General features: G+C 43.1%; 1 protein-coding gene across 1 annotated transcript in view; it reads left to right on the forward strand.

Moving 5' to 3' along the window:
• The first annotated feature begins 8,209 nt into the window (after window positions 1-8,209).
• Window positions 8,210-19,192, forward strand: part of si:dkey-13p1.4 (transmembrane protein 151B) — a 40,897-nt gene continuing 29,914 nt past the window's right edge. The window contains exon 1 of the mRNA XM_048600546.1: window positions 8,210-8,281. Coding sequence (XP_048456503.1) covers window positions 8,210-8,281 — 72 coding nt within the window. The remainder of the gene's footprint in view (window positions 8,282-19,192) is intronic.

Here is a 19,192-nt window from a genome sequence, read left to right on the forward strand (position 1 = left end):
CGAAATGTCTTTTAAATATTGTAACTATACCAGCATACACCACTTTCTCTGGAAGTTAATTCCACACATGAATCATTCTCTGTGTAAAAAACAAATTGCGCCTCAAGTCTTCTTTAAATCTTTCTCAACTCACCTTAAAAATGTCCCCTGTCTTGACATCCCCACCCTAGGCAAAAGACACCTGCTATTCACCTTATCTATACCCCTCATGATTTTATAAACCTCTATAAGGTCATCTCTCAACCTCCTATGTGCCAGTGAAAAAAGTCCCAGCCTACCCAGCCTCTCTCCATAACTCAAACCCTTCATTCCCAGCAAAATCCTGGTAAATCTCTTCTGAACCCTCTCCAGTTTAATAATATCATTCCTATAACAGGACAACCAGAACTGCACACAGAACTCCAGAAGAGGCCTCACCAATGTCCTGTACAACCTCAACATAATGTCCCACCTCTTGTGCTCAAAGTATAGTAGCTTAGGTGATTTAGTTGTTTAGTAATCCAGAGTTAATGTCCTGGGGACATGGTTTAAATCACACCTGGTTAAAATTTAAACTCTTGTTAATAAGTAATCCAAATACAAAACTGACCTCAGTGAAAATGACCATGGGTGGAATCTTCCAGGCCTCCCTGGAGCTTTTAGAAGGGTAGGTGGAAGAACCTAATTGGACATGAGGCAATAATTCAGTTTCCTGATGGTGGGTTAAAGTTTTGATATTGAATTGTCAGAATGTTTCAGGAAGACCAGCCTTTGAAAACTTATTCTACCTTCTATTAGCATTCCATAAATACACTTCAGCACCCCAGCCTCTGAGAGTTACGTTCACAGGCGCAATCTTGTTTGGTAAAAACAGGAAACACATGTCTTCACAAACCACACAGAGGCATGTATCTGGTGGACTAGAGTTCTTCCTTAAACTTCTTCAGAAACCTGGTTCCTTCAATAGCCAATACATTTCTTTGCACATGCAAAGGCTCACCAGGTCAAACAGTTCATGAGAAGTCTTGGTTGTATGCAGCCTTCCTTGCTGTTGTTAACTGTTTACAGCCTGACAAGTCAACAAACTTGCAAAGAGTCACTGGCTGCTGCCAACATACCTGACCAGGACAAGTAAGTGGGGCTTGAAACAAAAAGGGATTGCACTCAAAAGGGAGCTTAACTCAAGAAGTTTAGCTAAAGGAATGGTGGGGAATGGAATTTATTAAAGGGCACAATTGTCTGGAGGAATCCTAGGGAAAGGGGGGAAGAAGCTTGGATGCAGAAAGGAGAGTCACGGTAATAGGGATGGGAGGGAAGAGTGGGAGCTGCATTTTTAGACTGGGGGCAATAATGGCATAATTAGGTGCACTGGGAAGGCAATAAGAGCCCAAAGATCTCAAATGGAAAACAAACATTGCATTCCTGATATTTCCTCATATATCGATACTTCCGTGCCAAATGTTTGAACAACTTAACTGAACAGCTGTACTTGCATTGCTGAAGTTAAGGAGGAGGAGAGGAATAGGAATACTCAGTACCAATAGAACCAGAGTCATAGTCATAGAGTCATAGATATATACAGCACAGAAACAGTCAAACTCATTCATGCCGACCAGATATCCTAAATTAATCTAGTCCCATTTGCCAGCATTTGGCCCGTATCCCACAGTCCCTTCCTATTCATGTACCCATCCAGATGTCTTTTAAATGTTGTAATTGTACCAGCCTCCACCACTTCCTTTGGCAGCTTGTTCCATACATGCATCACTCTCTGTGTGAAAAAGTTGCTTCTCATGATATTTTCTTTATATGCATGTTGCTGGAATCAATGTGAGTGTGGCTAACTGCAGTGGAACACAAGGCTACAATGCTGTTGCGGTTAATTTGAGTGTGAACTACTGCTGTACTGCCGCTAACGTTATGAGTGCAGGTTACTGCATTGCTGCTGGGTTCAATATGAGTGCAAATAGCTACAGCACTGCTGGGATAAGGAGGAACAATTATTGCATTTCAGTGAGATCAGAATATGTGCTGAATATAGTAATGCTGCTAGGGTCAATGTGAATAAGAATTATACAAATTTAAATTCAGATTATTTCTAACCTGCAGGGATCAGTGTGAATGCAGTTAACTACGGCACTGCTGGGATGTGACTGCAGTGCTCCTATGTTCTGTGTGACTGCACACAATGGCCCATATTAGATTGAATCTAGATGATTGCAATGCTGCAAGATCAGTGTAGTTGTGGTAATCTGTGAGCCTCCAATGTTCAATGTGATTACAAATCACTGCAGTGTTATTGGAATCAGATTAAATCGAGATGGTTGCAGTGCTGCTGAGATTGGGGTGACAGTGCAGATTATGGCAATGTTGCTGGGAATCGTGCAGTTGGAGATTACAGCATTATTGCAGAGATCACTGTGAATGCAGAAAACTGCAGTCTTGCAGGGATCATTGTGAGCACAGATTATTCCAGTGGAAAGGATTTCTACAATAAGGAGACACAATTCATAATAAGGGAAAACCATTTAGACAATGATGAGGAAAATATTTTTACTCAGAATGTAGTAAATCTTTGGAATTCTCTGCCCCGAAGGTTATGGAAGGTCAGTCATTGCATACATTGAAGATTGGCAGATTTCTAAATACAAATGACATTCAGGGATGTGGAGATAGTTTTGGTAAATGATACGGAAGTGGAAGATTAGCCATGATCACATTGAAAAGCAGAGCAGGCTTGATGGGCTAAATGGCCTACTCCTATACCTATGATCCCAGTAGTAATGCAATAATCTATATATACACACTGATCCCAGCTAAACTACAGGAATCTGCATTAACAGTGATCCCAGCAAAATGCAATCATCTGTACTCATGCTAATCCCAGCATCAATGCATTAATGTGCATTTATTCAGAGCTCAGCAGCAATGCATTAATCTGCAAACACTCTGATGCCAGCAGCAATGCAGTAATCAGCACCCAATCTGACAGTAGGAATAAATGGGACATTCTTGCATTGGCCAACTGTTACTCATGGGCTACTGCAAGGATCAGTACTTGCACTCCATCTTTCAGAATTTATTTCAATGTTTTGGATTTGGGGTATAAATATAATGTTTCCAAGTTTGAAGATGACTCAAAATGAGGTGGAAATGTGTGCTGTGACGAAGGTACAAGGCAGCTTTAAGAAGATTTGGATAAACTTAATAATTGTGCAAGAACCTGGTGGTGGTGGAAAAATATGAGGTCATTCTCTTCATTAGGAATAACAGATGTACAGAATATTTTTGAAATGGCAACAGCTTAAAAAGTGCAGATGTGCTAAAGGACCTAAGTGTCCTCAATAACAGAAGGCTAACATTCAGGTGCAGCAGGTAATTAGGAAGGGTAATGTTATGTTAGCTTTATCACAAAAGTACAGGAGTAGTGATGTCTTGCACAACTGTATAGAAGCTTGCTTAGACTGCACCTGGAGTACTATGTGCAGTTTTGATCCTGTTATCTGAAGAATATTCTTGTTCTTGAAGAAGTACAATGAATTTTCACCAGACTTATTCCTGGGACAGCAGATCTGACCTTTGCAGAGAAACTGGGCAAACTGGGCTTGTGTTCTTGAGAATTTCAAAGAAAGAAAAGTGATCTCATTGAAACCGACAAAATACTTAAAATGATGGACAGGGTAGATGCAAATTACTGCAGTGTTCCAATGGTCAGTATGAGTGCAGATTTTGGTGCTGCTGGGATTAGTGTGAGTGCAGATTATTATATTACTGCTGGAATCAGTAAAAGGTTACTCCAGTGTTGCTAGGATCAGACTGAGTGCAGGTTCCTGAAGTTCGCTGCAAATGTTGCTGCTATCATTGTTAGTCCAGATTTCTGCAGTGCTGCTGGGATCAGAATTAACACAAATTACTGCAGAATGGCTGGGATCAGTGTGAGTGTGGATTATTGCATTTTTGCTGGGATCAGAATGAGAGCAGATTATTGTACTACTGCTGAGATTAGTGTGAATGCAGATTACTGCAGTACTGCTGGGAACATTGTAATACTCTTTCCCCAAAGCTACTTTTCTTCCTTTATTGTATCAAAAGCTTTCATTCTGACAACCTTACTCAATTCTCTATCACTCTTTCTTCATTTTGTTCTGCATACTTTTCTTTTTCTGATCTTCTCTGGGTCACCTTCACTCCTGTTTCTTCATTTTCACTACTTCCACATTCTTATTTCTGATCTTCATCCTCATCAGCGTTAACTGCCCTTTTCATTTCCCACTGTCTTCACCCACTTTTGTTTATCAACTCACACTCACACCTTTACTCCCAGATGCACATTCAATGTGCTCCAGTTTTTGTTCTTTGCCTCTCCTTTTCTACTCTGAGCTATTTCCTTCCCTTTTCTCTGTGCTTTCTACAGTTTTCTCCTTTCCCTTGGTGCTCTCTTATATTCTCGTTATCCTTTCTTTCCTCACTTCCCTTCCTCTCATTTCTTTGCCTCTTTCCTCTAAACCCCAGCTCAACCTGACCAGATTTCTTCACTCCTACTTTGCTCTTTGTTCCCTATGGCCCTCTACTTTGTCTGCTCGTTCTTTCCTCCTCTAACTTCTTTCCCTCTTTTCACTCATTATCTCCCTTTTCCCAACCGCCCATCCTTCAGACCTATTCACTCTCCCACTCCTTTTTCTACATTTGTTCTTCATTCCCTCAGACTTTTTCCAAAGATTCTTTATTCATAAAACTTCTAAAATTACATTAAATGACTGTTCAAAGTTGACATTACATAAAGGGCAAGCCAAATGCTTTTCTTCTAATACCATATATTACTCATTACACTTACAATTACAGTTGATATTTATAAGATTCATTACATTTCTGACATACAGTCCAGGAGATTTACCCAGTTTTGAGTCTCTTGGGGTATTAAGGCTGAAAGGCTTTAGACAGTGACCTATCCCCATTGCATCTGTGTGGTAGCTGCCCCAAGAGTGAATATGCCCCTCAGCACATAGTCCTGAACATTGGAACCTGTCTGTCTACAACTTTTGGTCAGAGATAACTCTTGCACTAAAGAGTGCAGCAGACGAAAGGGGGGCTTTCAATATGTTGATGGTCCTCCATATGCAGTTGTTGTTTCTCTCGGTCTGCATCCCTGGGAACAGATGTAGAGAACAGAGTTGCAGAGCTGCTCAAGGTGAACCTCAACAAAAACCATCTTTTCCAGGCCTTCTTTGCAAAGGCAAATTCAACAAGGAGATGGATAAGGATCACTTTCCACTGCAGCAGGCTCGAGGGCAGTTGCCAAAGTGGGTGAGGCACCAGGCATGTACGAAAAGATCTGGTTAATGGTGAGGGACTTTTTTTTAATTCATTTAATGAACTTTGGGCATCAATGGCTGGACCATCTATTGCCCATCCCTAGTTCCCCTTGAGAAGGCTGTGGTGTTCTGCCTTCTTGAAATGCTGCAGTCATGTGCTGTTGGTAGACCCACAATGGCCTTAGGGATGGAATTCCAAGATTTTGACCTTGCAACACTGAAGGAACAGTATACATTTCCAAGTCAGGATGGTGAGTAGCTTGGAAGAGAACTTGCAGGTGATGGTGTTCCCATGTATCTGCTGACCTTGTCCTTCTAGGTGGAAGTGGTTGTGGGTTTTGAAGGTCCTGACTAAGGAACCTTGGTGAATTTCTGCAGTGCAACTTGTCGATGGTACATACTGCTTCTACTGAGCATTGGTAGTAGAGAGAGTGAATGTTTTGTGAATGTGGTGTTAATCAAGTCAGCTGCGTTGTCTTGGGATAATGTCAAGCTTTCTTAAATGTTGCTGGAGCTGCACACATCGAGAAAAATGTGGAGCATTCCATCACAATCCAGACATCTGCCTTGTAGATGATGGACAGGCTTTGGGGAGTCAGGAGGTGAGTTACTCACTACACAATTTCTGTCCTTTGACCTGCCATTGTAGGTAATATTTATATGGCTAATTCAGTTTAGTTTGTGGTCAGTGGTGACCCCAAGGATGTTGAAAGTGGGGTGTTCACTAATGGTAATGTCAGCGAATGTTAAAGGGCCATGACTAGATTCTCTCCTGTTGGAGATGGTCGTTGCCTGGCACATTGTGGATACAAATGTTACTTGCACTTTTCAGTCCAAATGTGGATCTTTTCCAGATCTTGTTGCATTTGAACATGGACTGTTTCAGTATCTGAGGAGCCATGAATGGTGCTGAACATTGCGCAATCATTGGCGAACATCCTTATTTCTTACCTTATTTTGGAGGGAAGATGATTGGAGGAACTGCTGCAGAGATGTTCTCAGCTGAGATGTTTGACCTCCAGCAATCACAACCATCTTCCTTGTGCCAGGTATGAATCCAGCTGGTGGAGAATCTTTTCCCCGATTCCCATTAACTTCAGTTTTGTTAGAGCTCCTAGATTCCATACTTGGTCAAATGCTACTTTGACATCAAAGGCTGTCACTCTCACCTCACCTCTGGAATTCAGCTCTTTAATGAGGTCAGGAGCTGAGTGGCCCTGGCAGAACCCAAACTGGGCATCACTGAGCAGGTGCTGCTTGATAGCACTGTCAATGACACCCTTCTCACTTTACTGACGATCAAGAGTATACATAGATGGGACAGTAATTGGCTGAGTTGGTTTTGTCCTGCTTTTTGAGAACAGGACATACTTGGGCAATTTTCGACACTATCAGGTAAATCCGATGTTGTAACTGTACTGGAACAGCTTGGGTAGGGGAGCAGTGCTGGAGCACAAGTCTTCAGTACCATCACTGGAAATTTGACAGGGCCTGTTGCCTTTGCACTATCCAGTACCTTCAACTGTTTCTTGATATCACATGGAGTGAATCGAATTGGCTGAGGATTGGCATTTTTGATGCTTGCTGGAGGAGGCCTAGTTAGATCATGCATTTGGCACTTCTGGTTCAAATATTTCAGCCTTACCTTTTGCGCTGATGTGCTGAGTTCCCCTATCGGTGAGGATGGGAATATTTGTGGACCCTGTTCCTCCAGGAAGTTATTTAGTTGTCCATCACCATACAACTGATGTGAATTACTGCAGAGCTTAGATCCGATCTTTTGGTTGTGGAAACTCTTAGATCTATCTGATTATGTTATTTAGTTGGATTGAGCCTCATTTTTAGGCATGCCTGGTGCTGCTCCTGGCATACCCTCCTGCAATCTTCATTGAAGATCCTCACCAGCAGCCACCTTACATCTTGGTTCTCATTGCTACATCTGGAGGACATCACTTATGGTGCATTACCAAGATGGGCCTGTGGTTCCCCAAAGGTGTTTATCTACATAAACCTATCCACAAGATACAGTTGGTAGAGCACATTCGCAGAATCCCTACCGTGTGAAAGCAGGCCATTCCACCCATTGAGTCTACACCAACCTTCCAAAGAGCATCCCACCCAGACCAAACCCCTTATTGTATCCCATGGCTAATGCACTTAACCTACACATCCTTGGACATTGTGGGTAATTTAGCATGGCAATCCACCCAAACTGCACATCTTTGGACTGTGGGAGGAAACCGGTGCACCCGACGGAAACCCACACAAACTCCACACAATCGCCTGAGGGGGGAAATCGAACCCGGGTCGCTGGCTCTGTGAGGCAACAGCGCTAACCACTGAGCCACCCATTCCACTCACTGCCTAGGACCACATCAACCCAGTCTTTGGAACACCAGGAACAGGTAGAACCTCAGCGTGTGTTTACTCCTTGGCGGGGGGGGGAGTGGTTCCACACACAACTTGATGCAGCCACATACATTGTTGCCCTGTCAACCAAACTTTCATCCCCAACCTCGCTTCTTGTGGACTCTGTGTGTGTCTGCTATCAGTCTCCACAGTGTGACACAGTGACTGAACCGCATGCAGGTGCACTGTGTGTGTTTTTTGGGAGGAGGAGAGAAGGAGAGGGGAGGAGCTGGGCACATCCCACCGCAGTAAGGCTGGAAAGGAGGAGAAAGGAGCTCTTGTATGAGAGAGAGAGGTGTAGACCCTGAATACCAAATAGACTTCTGGAGCAGCTGTAGCCGAGAGAACCTTGGACCATCTCGGAAATCCCAGTCCACTCGCCTCTTGCAGGCCAGCATCATGTGGCTGAGCGGCGTCTCGGGGATCCGTGCTTTCGGTGAGGAGGAGGTGGTGGTGGCGGCGGGAGAACGAGCTCTCGTCCGCCAGGGCTGGCTCTGAACCGAGCGCAGATGCAGCCGCAGAGGACTGCAGCTAACGGCAGCCCGGGCCGGGACGATGGATGGGCGGAGGTGCGGGAGGAGGTGAGCCCGGAGTGTGGGCAGTTGTCGTTTGAAGGGGAGGAGGAGGGAGGCTGTTGCGTGCATAGGTTTTTTTTTGAAAGCATCCAATTGAAAATGTGACCCAGCCCAGACAGTGCAGAGAGAAATGGGAATATTCTGCACATTGACGAGTCCAGGGGTCGGCAGACTAGGGGTTGCAAGCCAGGCTGTTTATTTTTGGTTTCGGTGAGGTCGTTTGTCAAGTTTTCACCTGTGTTTCGGCTTAAGATCGGAGGGGAGGGGGGGTTGGTAGGGACTCCGAAATTTATGCTTAGAATTGCAAAAGTGATGAGCTGTCCGTCAGCAGACAGAGAGAAAAAAAACCCAGGATAAAGAGGGAGAGGATGTTTGTGTACGAGAGAGAGAGATGACTGCAGAAACGCTGAGAGTGGTAGGGAAACCTACATATGGTGAACGGAATCTTGTCAGACTGACCTAGAGGCAGGCGGAGACAGACTGGGGTACAGGCAGTTCCACAATGCCTGAAATCACGCTTTGGGAATGGTACCGAGTCCAAGCTGAGAGAGGGAGATAGACACCTGGGAATGAGACACAGGTAGAGACAGATGTATTTCTGAGATGTAGAGATAGCGAGACGCCAACACAGCCAGGATCGGGAGAGAAACCAGGTCGGCAAACATTGAGATTCTCGGCGAGGAAGACACGGTGGCAGAGACATGGTGAACCAGGAAGACAGAGAGTTGGTGGGTGGGGGGAGGCCGGGGAAGGAAAGTAACCTGCCCGCTTACATGTCAGCCACCCTCCAGCTCAACTCCCGCCCCCTAGCCCTTCCCCGTGTTTGCTTCAGTTCCACGCAGTGAAAGGGTTTGGGGAATGTGCAAGATTTGGGACGATCAAAGAGCTCACGGTGTCCCAGTTCACAGGCAGGATCAGAGGAAGCTGATGTGGAAGGAATCCTGATTTTAAAAGCCCTCATGCCATTCAGAGCGTTGTGGGGCAACAGCCCCAGGTGTTACTGGTGACTTCTGTCTGCATCTGCGTGTGTGTGTGAGAGAGAGAGGTGAACATTGTGCACTCAGTTGAATTTGTATGTGTCCTCGTACTGCAGTATTCTCGCTGCAATTTAATGCAGGCTCTATGGTGAGAACTAGTGAAGCGTTTAAGAGCCTGGGATCTGCTATCTGGCACCACCAGATGCTTCCATTTTAGCGCACCTCAGATCCATTGGCCCTCCCGCCAAGCGGATGTGCCTGGAATTTAATTCCTGGAGGGGGAAAGGCTACACCATCATGGAGACTCACCGGGGTGTGAGAGTGTAGTTTATTGCAAGGAGATATATACCGATTATACCCAGTCTATCTGAATTGTATGTTTACTGACATTATACCCAATCTCTCTGAGACTGTGTACTGACATTGCAGTCCCGAGGAAGGATCACTGGATCCGAAACGTTAACTCTGATTTCTCTCTACAGATGCTGCCAGACCTGCTGAGGTTTTCCAGCAATTTCTGTTTTGTTTCTTATACCCAAATCTAGAACTGTACTGACATTATGCCCAGTGCAATTTATGGTTTTGTTAAGGGGACATCATATCTAATCAACTTGATTTAATTTTTCGAAGACATAATCAGGTTTTTAGATGAGGATAATCTATTTGATGTAGTCTAACAGTGTGGAGCTGGAGGAACACAACAGGCCAGGCAGCATCAGAGGAGCAGGAAAGCTGACGTTTCGGTTCCCCCGCCCACGACTACATGTCCATCCTGGACCTCCTCTAGTGTCACAACGACGCCACCCGGAAACTGGAGGAGCAACACCTCATATTCCGCCTTGGGAGCCTACAACCCGATGTGGACTTTACTAGCTTCAAAATCTCCCCACCCCGGCCTCATCCCATGACCAAAGCTCCCTCTCATCTCCGCCTCCTTGACCTGTCCGTCTTCTCTCCTACCTATCCGCTCCTCCCACCTCACTGACTAATCCTCACCACTACCTACCTGCACTCACCTATCACCATCTCACCTACCTTTCCCAGCCCAACACCCCCTCTCAATTTATTTTCAGAGCCCACTTCCCCTCCCCCATTTCTGAAGAAGGGTCCCAACCCGAACGCTTTCCAGCTCCTCTGATGCTGCCTGGCCTGCTGTGTTCCTCCAGCTCCACACCGTGTAATCTCAGATGGGCAGTTCTTATTATCTCTTTGATGTAGTCTAGTTGGACTTCAAGGCCTTTGTTAAGGTCCCATTGTGAGACTGATAGCCAAGGTAAGAGACCATGAGATCCAAGGAAATCAAATTGGATCCAGAATTGGTCGAGTGCCAGGAAACAGAGGGTGATGCCGGAGGGTGTTTTTGTGACTGGAATCCTATGTCTATTGGGGTCCCACAGTTATCACTGTCGGGGCCCTTGCTGTTTGCAGTATATACAAATGATTTAGAACTGAATGTATGAGAGTTGATTTGTAAGTTCGTGGATGATACAGAAATTGGTGGGGTGGTAACTAGTGAGGAGGATAGCCTTAAATTATAGGAAGATGCGGATGGGCTGTTCAGATGGGTTGATCAGTAGCAAACAGAATTCAATCTGGATAACTGGCAGTACAAGTAAGACAATACACAATGAATGGTAAGACCTTGGGAAGTACCAAGAATCAGAGGGACCTTGCTGCACATGTCCATCGGTCCATTAAGGTATCAGGACAGATGGATAAAATTTTTAAGAAGCTTGCCTTTATTAGCTGGGGCAGAGAGAGATTAAGAGCAGGGAGGTTATGCTGGAATTGTTGGTTAGGCCACAGTTAGAATACTGTGTGCAGTTGTGGAATCCACATTATTGGAGGAATGTGATTGCACTGGAGAGGAGGTACAGAGGAGCTTTACCAGCCTCTTCACAGGATCTTTAGAATTTTAGTTATGACGAGAGATTGGGTAGACTGAAGTTGTTGTCCTAGGAGCACAGGAAGATCAGGGGAGACATTATGGAAATGTATTGTCTTGTTTTTTTAATGAGTTAGGTGGGCCATAGACAGGATAGAAAGGAAGAAACTTCTACCCTTGGTGGAGGGATCAATGATTGGGGCATAGATTTAAGATGAGGGGCAGGAGGGTTAGAGGGAATGTAAGGAAGAATTTTTTTTCACTCAGAGAGTGGTGGGAATCTGGAACTCATTGCCCGCTAGAGATAGAAACCCTAATAACATTTGAGAAGCATTTAAATGTACACTTGCGAGGTCAAGGCTATAGGCTAAGTGTTTCCCGTTCCAGATAACTTAATTTGGTGTAAGTTTCATTAGTTGTCATGTGTGATTTGAAACCATTGTTCCCAGAGCATTATCTGAACTTCACGTTTTCACTGTGCCACCAGTTCCCTTACTCCTTTGTTGTTCATTCAATGCCTTTATTTAGAAACACAGTCCTATAATCTTCCTTAACTGCCTGATCAACTTGCTCTGCCACTTTCAAGTTGTCTCTGTTCTTGTACTGCTTCAAAATAGTACTAATCAGAGAAGAATCACTTCTGCATACTATTTCTCACTAATAGTAATTTTACATGAAACAGCATTTTAATTGCACCTGGCATATTCCTGCTCACTTTATTAGTCTATCTCTGTCATCCTGCAATCTCCCTACTTTCCTGCTTTCTAGTTACTGCATTGTTAAGTTTTATATTGTTCACAAACTTTGTAATTGTATTTACTGTGCTCATGTTCAGGACACATTAAAAAAACAAGACAATGATCCTGTTATCCACCCCACTCAGAGTTGATTACATGCTCCTATCCAGTCACAAAAATACCCATCCATCACTCTTGTCTGCATCCAATCCCTTAGCCAGTTACGTACACAACTGAGACTGTTCTTTCAGTCCCATGTGATTTACAAATCAATCAATTATGTAGTACTTTATCAAATGCCTGTTGGGAGTCCATATTTGCAACATGTCTTGCACTACCTTCGTCGACCTTTACAGTTACTTAATAGGAAATTGTCCTCACTATCTGGGATTGCACTCATTATCTGGAAATGTACCTGATACCCACTCAATGTCTGGAATTCTTCCCAGTATCTAGAATTGCACTCACTCTCTGGAATTTTGCCTGTTACATTTTCTATTGGAACGTGTGTTGCCTGTTTCATGTTGACCTATGCATGCATTGCAGCCCTTTACCCCTGAATTGTGAAGCGATACAGAGAGAAGGAGGCTGTTCGGTCCATCATGCCTGAGTCATTTCTCTTGTACAGCTTTTCTCTTTCTCAATTCCATACTATCTTGGCAATTTGTTGTCTTCACCTATTTTTCCAATTTCCTTTCAAAATTTACCATTGAATCTGCTGCCACCAAGCTTTCAGGAAATGCAATATTTTCTCATCTTGCTACTGAATATTTAACTGTCACTTCAGTTCTGTGCCCTCTAGTTGACAACCTTTCTTCCATTCTTAACAGTTTCTCCTTATTTACTTCACCAAAACTGTCCATGATGTGAACATCTGTAAACCTCCGTGCTCTAGGGAAAACAGCCCAATTTCTCTTTCTAACTGAAGTCCCTCACACCTGGTACCATTCTAGCAAGTCCCTTCTCTGCTTTTCCTAAAACCTTGACATCATTTCAAAAATTATGGTGCTGGAATTGGGTACAATACTGCAACCTAACCAGTATCAATGAAGGTCTAGCATTGCTTTCTGGCTTTTATACTCCCCTATTAATAAAACCAATGATCCTATATGCCTTTCAGACAACTTTCTCAACTTTTCCTGTCATCTTTATTGATTTGTGTGGATACAGTCCCAGGTCCCTGTGTTGTTGCACTTTCTTTAAAATTGCACCATTTAATCTGTATTGCCTTTCCTCCTACCAAAATCTATCACTTCATATTTCTGAATTAATCATAGAATCCCTACAGTGTGGAAGCAGGCTGTTTGGCCCATCAAGTCCACAGTGACCCTCCAAACAGCAGCCCACCCACACCCACACCCACACCCACCCTATAACCCTGCATTTCCCATGGCTAATCCACCTAGCCTGCACATCCCTGGACACTATGGGCAATTTATCATGGCCAATCCACCTAACTTGCACATCTTTGGACTATGCGAAGAAAACCGGACCATCTGGAGGAAATCCAAGCAGACATGGGGAGAATGTACAAACTCCACACAGTCAGTCGCCCCCGAGGCTGGAATCAAACCCACATCCCTGGCACTATGAGGCAATAGTGCTAACCACTGAGTCACCATGCCACCCCTAAAAATTCCATCTGGCATGCTCTGCAACTCATGAGTCTGTTTATGACTTTGTGCAGTCTCCCAAATCTTTGGCACATTTTTCAGTTTAATTTCAGCCCCAGATTTGAAAATTATTTCCTGTATACTCCAGTCCAGTTCTAACATAGTGTATCAGAAAGAGCAATGGTCTGACACCAAGCACTACAAACCTCCTTCCAATCTAAAAAATAATGGCATTACTCTGTGATTTCTGTCCCTCAACTAACTTTATATTCATATTGCTGTTGTTTCTTTTGTCCTATGGGTTTTAATTTTGCTAATACATCAATGATCCGGTACATTGACAAATGCCTTTGAAAGTCTCTGTGTATATTATCAACTGTACGACCCTCATCAGCTTTCTTCCATGACTTCACTGAAAAACTCAATCAATAGTCATACATGATTTAACTTAAATCCATGCTGACATTCATTTATTAGCCTTTTTTCTCAACTATTTAATTTTGTGCCAGATTGTTGTCACTAAATATTTTCCCACCACCGGCATTTAAACTAACATTTGCAGTCTTGCTATCTTCTTGAACCATTCCAGTAGCTCCAGAGGACTGTAAGATGGCAGCCAATTCCTCAACTGCTATCCTTGCTTTCCCTCAATAACCTGCAATGCATTCCTTTCAGTCTGAGTGACTCTTCTACTTTGAGATGGTTTTTTAGCTACCTCTGTTTTCAATTATGTTTATCCCATTCAGTCTTGCTACTAGCTTCTCCTTTGCTGTGAACCGGCAGCATTCTTTTATCTAGTGAATTGCGATTTAATATACTCACTTGTGATCTTAGCCCCACCTCTGAAAAATATCAATGTTTGCTTCCAAATCAACATCTCCTTTGTCTGGCCTATCCTTTTACTTACTGGGGGTCAGTTAGTTCAATTGCCTGGATGGCTGGTCCATGATGCAGTGGTGCCAACAACGCAGGTTCAGTTCCTGCTGTGGCTAAGGCTATGAGGCTACTGCGAAGGCACCTGCTTCTCAACCTCTCCCCTTTCCTGAGGAGTGGTGACCCTCAGGTTAAACCACCAGCAGTCGTCTCTTTCATGAAGAAGACCGCAGCATTATGATTCTCAGGAGTATGGTGACTTTACTTTCTTTATATGTATACTTTTGATTTTCTTTAATGCTGGCCAGCCTTTATTCGTCACACACTCTTTGCCTTTCTACATTTTGTGTTTATCTCATTTTAATTTCTACTTTTTGTCATCCAAAGAACTCCAGCTTTGGACAACATCCCTTCCCTCCAAATGGGAATATTCAACAGACGTGCCATCTTCTCCTTTAAAGGGTTTCCCATTGTCCATTTATTGTTCTCTCTGCCAATTTTTGATTCCAGTGGATCTGTGGCAGATCCCTTTACAGTTCATTGAAGCTAGCTTTCCTCCAGTGAAGCATTTTCACACTTCATTGAACCCTGTCCTTTATAATAACAATTCTAAACCTGATGGATATGATCTCTGTTTCCCAAATGCTTTCCCATTGAAATATGCTTCACTTGGCCTAGTTTGTTCCCCAGAACCAGGTACGCTCCTGTTTTCTTCCACATGAGGTTGGAAACATAATGATCAACAATGCTCTCCTGCACACATCACACCATTATCACAGCGTAGGATGATGATCCATTTTGTTTGTACTGTCTCTTCAAAAGAGCATCTTGTGTCATGCCATTCTTCTGCTTTCTCCCTGTAACCTTACACATCATTTGTTTTCAGAAAATAAGGCAATTCCTTTTTGAAAGCCTCAATTAAACTTGCCTCCACCATTCATGATTCGCGATGTTAACCACTCAATCTATGTAAAAGCTTTTTTCCACATCACTTTTGCTTCCTTTGCCAAGTACCTTAAGTCTGTGCCCACTCATTCTGAATCCGTTCACAAGTAGGAACAGATTTTTTTTTCCTTTATTCATTCACAGGATGAGGGTGTCGCTGGCTAGGCCAGCATTTATTGCCCATCCCTAATTACCCAGAGGGCAATTAAGAGTCAACCACATTGTTGTGGGTCTGGAGTCACGTGTAGGCCAGACCAAGTAAGGATGGCATTTTCTTTCCCTAAAGGACATTTGTGAACCAGATGGGTTTTTCCACTGACAATCGAAATGGACTCATGGTCATCACTAGTTTCCTTAATTCCAGATATTTATTGAATTCAAATTCCACCATCTGCTGTGGCGGGATTTGAACCCAGGCCCCCAGAACGTTGTCTGGGTCTCTTGATTAACCATCCAATGATCATACCATTAGGCCATCGCTTCCCCTCATCAAGTTTGCCCTCATCTAGCCTATCCAGTCCTTTCATGATTTTACATATCATTCCCAAATTTCCTTTCAGCCTGCTCTTCTCCAAGGAAAACTGTCCTAACTTCTCCAATCTTTGTAACTTCAGGAATCGTGTAACATTTCAGATTTTTCTCCTTATTTTTGTTCGCATGCTCCCAGTTTGTCTTGGAGACTCCCTATACTGTCTGTGTAATTTGATTGAATATATACTAGTCTATCTCCTTCCCATTATCCAGTTGTCTAAAGGGTACATCCAATAATTGATATCTTCTCAAATGTCACTTAATTTTGACCACATGGATTCTGTGTTTGACCATGCACATACATCAAACTTCTCTAATGTTCTAATACAAGTAGTTCTCCTATAAAGCGATAGTTGCGTTCTTGTGTGACCTCACGCTATAGAAAATTGCTATAACTGTACAGCAGAAAGTGCGCATATACAAACAGCGTCTGCTTTTCATCAATTGTGTTACAGCCAATTCGTGTTATAGCAGAGCTACCTGTAGTTTATTTGATGAATACTACCATCCCTCTTTTCTTCCCTATCTTGCATTTCTTTCGCAGACCTCTATGCATCATATTTCCCCTCTCTAATGCTTCAACCTGGTAGCCATATTACTGCCATATTCGCCTAAACACATTCCCACAACATTGGGTAATCTTCCCAAGAGGACATTGCTTCCAGCTCCGGTGAGATGCAACCCAATCACCTGAAAAAGATCCTTTCTGCCTCAAAATTAGTCCTAGTATCAAAGGAGATAGCGGGAGAGGGTTCAGAAGAGATTTACCAGGATGTTGCCAGGTATGGAAGATTTGAGTTAGGAAGAAAGGCTGGATAGACTGAGACTTTTTTTCACTGGAGCGTAGAAGGTTGAGAGGTGACCTTATAGAAGTTTATAAAATCATGAGGGGTATAGATAAGGTTAATGGCATGTGTCTTTTCCCTAGGATGGGGAATTTCAAGACTACAGGGCACATTTTTAAGGTGAGAGGAGCAAGATTTAAAAAAGACAAGGGGCAAATTTTTTACATAGAGGGTGGTTCATGTGTGCAATGAACAATGAAGTGGTGGATGTGGGTACAATTACAACATTTAAAAGACAATTGGATAAAATACATGAATAGCAAAGAGTTGGAGGGATATGAAGCCAGGAGCAGGCAGATGGGACTAGGTTAGTTTGGGGTTATGTTCGGTGTGGCCTGCTGTTTACGTGGCAATTTATGTCCACTTTGGATCCAACAGGCAAAAAATGGGTTGAAGGAGCTCTCTACCATCGGTTTTTATCTGCTGCCTCCAGTTTCCTTCTCATGCAATTTTACTCTCTGTAGCTGTGCCCATGCTGTCTCATTTTGAGAAGCTGCTGAGCCTGCTCTTTTTCCTCTCACCATGAAATGGCTGTTCCCACCCTCTGCATCACTGTTTCAGAAGCACGGAGTCCTCCTCCCTCTCGTTCTTTTAGGTGCTGGTCACTGTCTCTGGGTCCTCCCCTCTCTCTTGCACTTTTAGACGCTGGTGACCAAACTAATACAAATGACTTCATTTTGTTTTTCTAACCCTGTCTTAAAACCAAACAATCTAAACACCTTCCATTAACACTTTTGGAGACCTCCACACTCATCTGCTGGCTGAAACATACTAATTTAAAATCATGGTTCCGAAAAGACTGCTTTAGTTAATTACTAAACCTCTTCGCAAAAAATGACCAATGCCCGTATGTCAGGAGTTTGAAATCTAAAATCTAAGACAAGTTATACAGAAGTCACACAACTTTGATTGCAATTCTAAATTAAATAATCCAAACATTCAAAACTAAAGTAAACTCACCCAATCTCCCGATGTGAATGGTCCTTTTAAAACATTAATCTGAATCACCATTCACATTCTTGGACAAACCTATCCATGTATCAAGTATCACTAAAATCTACCCATTAGTTCTTGATTTATATTGTTTACAGCCAGAGTAAAAACCTGACCTAATTACTGAGACTAGAATTTTATTTCAGATTTAATTATTAATTGTGTTTCAATTACCTGAACTGCAGTGATGGGATTGAACCCATATTAGTCTGGATTATTAGTCCAGTAACATTACCACTGCATTATCTTCTCCCTCTGTACCTATTTCATATTTGTCTTTACCTACTCAATAAGAACATAAGAAGAAGGAGTAAGAATAGACCATCAGATTAATCAGTTGTTGTGTTTGGTTGTGGTGTATTTGGATTTTCAGAAACCTTTTGTAAAAAGATACCACTTAGGAAGACGGTAAAGATAATCAGACTATATGAGATAGGAGATTACATGTAGACTGAGGATTTATTTAACAGAAACAAAAGACCAGGAACAGATGGGTCATTCTTGGGTTGGGTGCCTGGAACCAGCGGTGAACCAGGGGCATTAGAGGCAGTTCACCAGTTTGATCCTGGGTATTGAGGGATTTTCTTGTAAGAAGTTGAGTAAATTAATCTTACACTCATTGGAGTTTAGAAGAATGAGAGGCAAACTTATCTAGATCAATCATCTCAGCTCCAGGACACCTCTTCAGGTTACCTTCAGGGAATGTCCTATGCCCAACCAAAATCAATAACGTCAGACGAATGGATGTTTGCTGATGATTGCACAATGTTCAGCACCATTTGTGAGTCCTCAGATACTGAAGCAGCCCATGTCCAAATGCAACAAGACTTGGACAAGGTTGAGGTCTGATCTGACAAGTGGGAAATGAATTTTCACCACAGTGCAAGGCAGTGACCATCTCCAATAAGAGAAGAGTCCAACCATTGATCTTTGGCATTCGATGGCATCATTATCGTTGGTTCCCCAACTGTCAATATCCTGGAGGTTACCAGTGACCAGTAGCTGAACTAGGCTAGCCATATAGATATAGTGGCTAAAACAGCAGGTCAGAGACTGGGAAATCTTCCATGAGTAACTCACCTCTTGACTGCCCAAAGCTTGCTCACTATCCACAAGGCTAAGTCAGGAGTGTGATGGAATACTCCTCACTTGCACGGATAAGTACAGCTTCAACAATACTCGAGAAGCTTAACACCATCTAGGACAAAGCAGACCACTTAACTGGCAGCACATGCACAAAAATTCAGGCCCTCCAAAGTAGCAGCAGTGAACACCATCTACAAGATGCGCTGTAGAAATTCATCAAGGCTCTTCAGACAGCTCCTTCCAAACCCACAATCACTACCATCTAGAAGGACAAGAAGAGCATGCCCATAGAACATAGAACATAGAACATTACAGCGCAGTACAGGCCTTTCGGCCCTCGATGTTGCGCCGACCTGTGAAACCAATCTGAAGCCCATCTAACCTAAACTATTCCATTATCATCCATATGTTTATCCAATGACCATTTAAATG

The sequence above is a fragment of the Rhincodon typus genome, chromosome 8 (genome assembly GCF_021869965.1).
Source record: "Rhincodon typus isolate 14 chromosome 8, sRhiTyp1.1, whole genome shotgun sequence".
NCBI lineage: Eukaryota > Metazoa > Chordata > Chondrichthyes > Orectolobiformes > Rhincodontidae > Rhincodon > Rhincodon typus.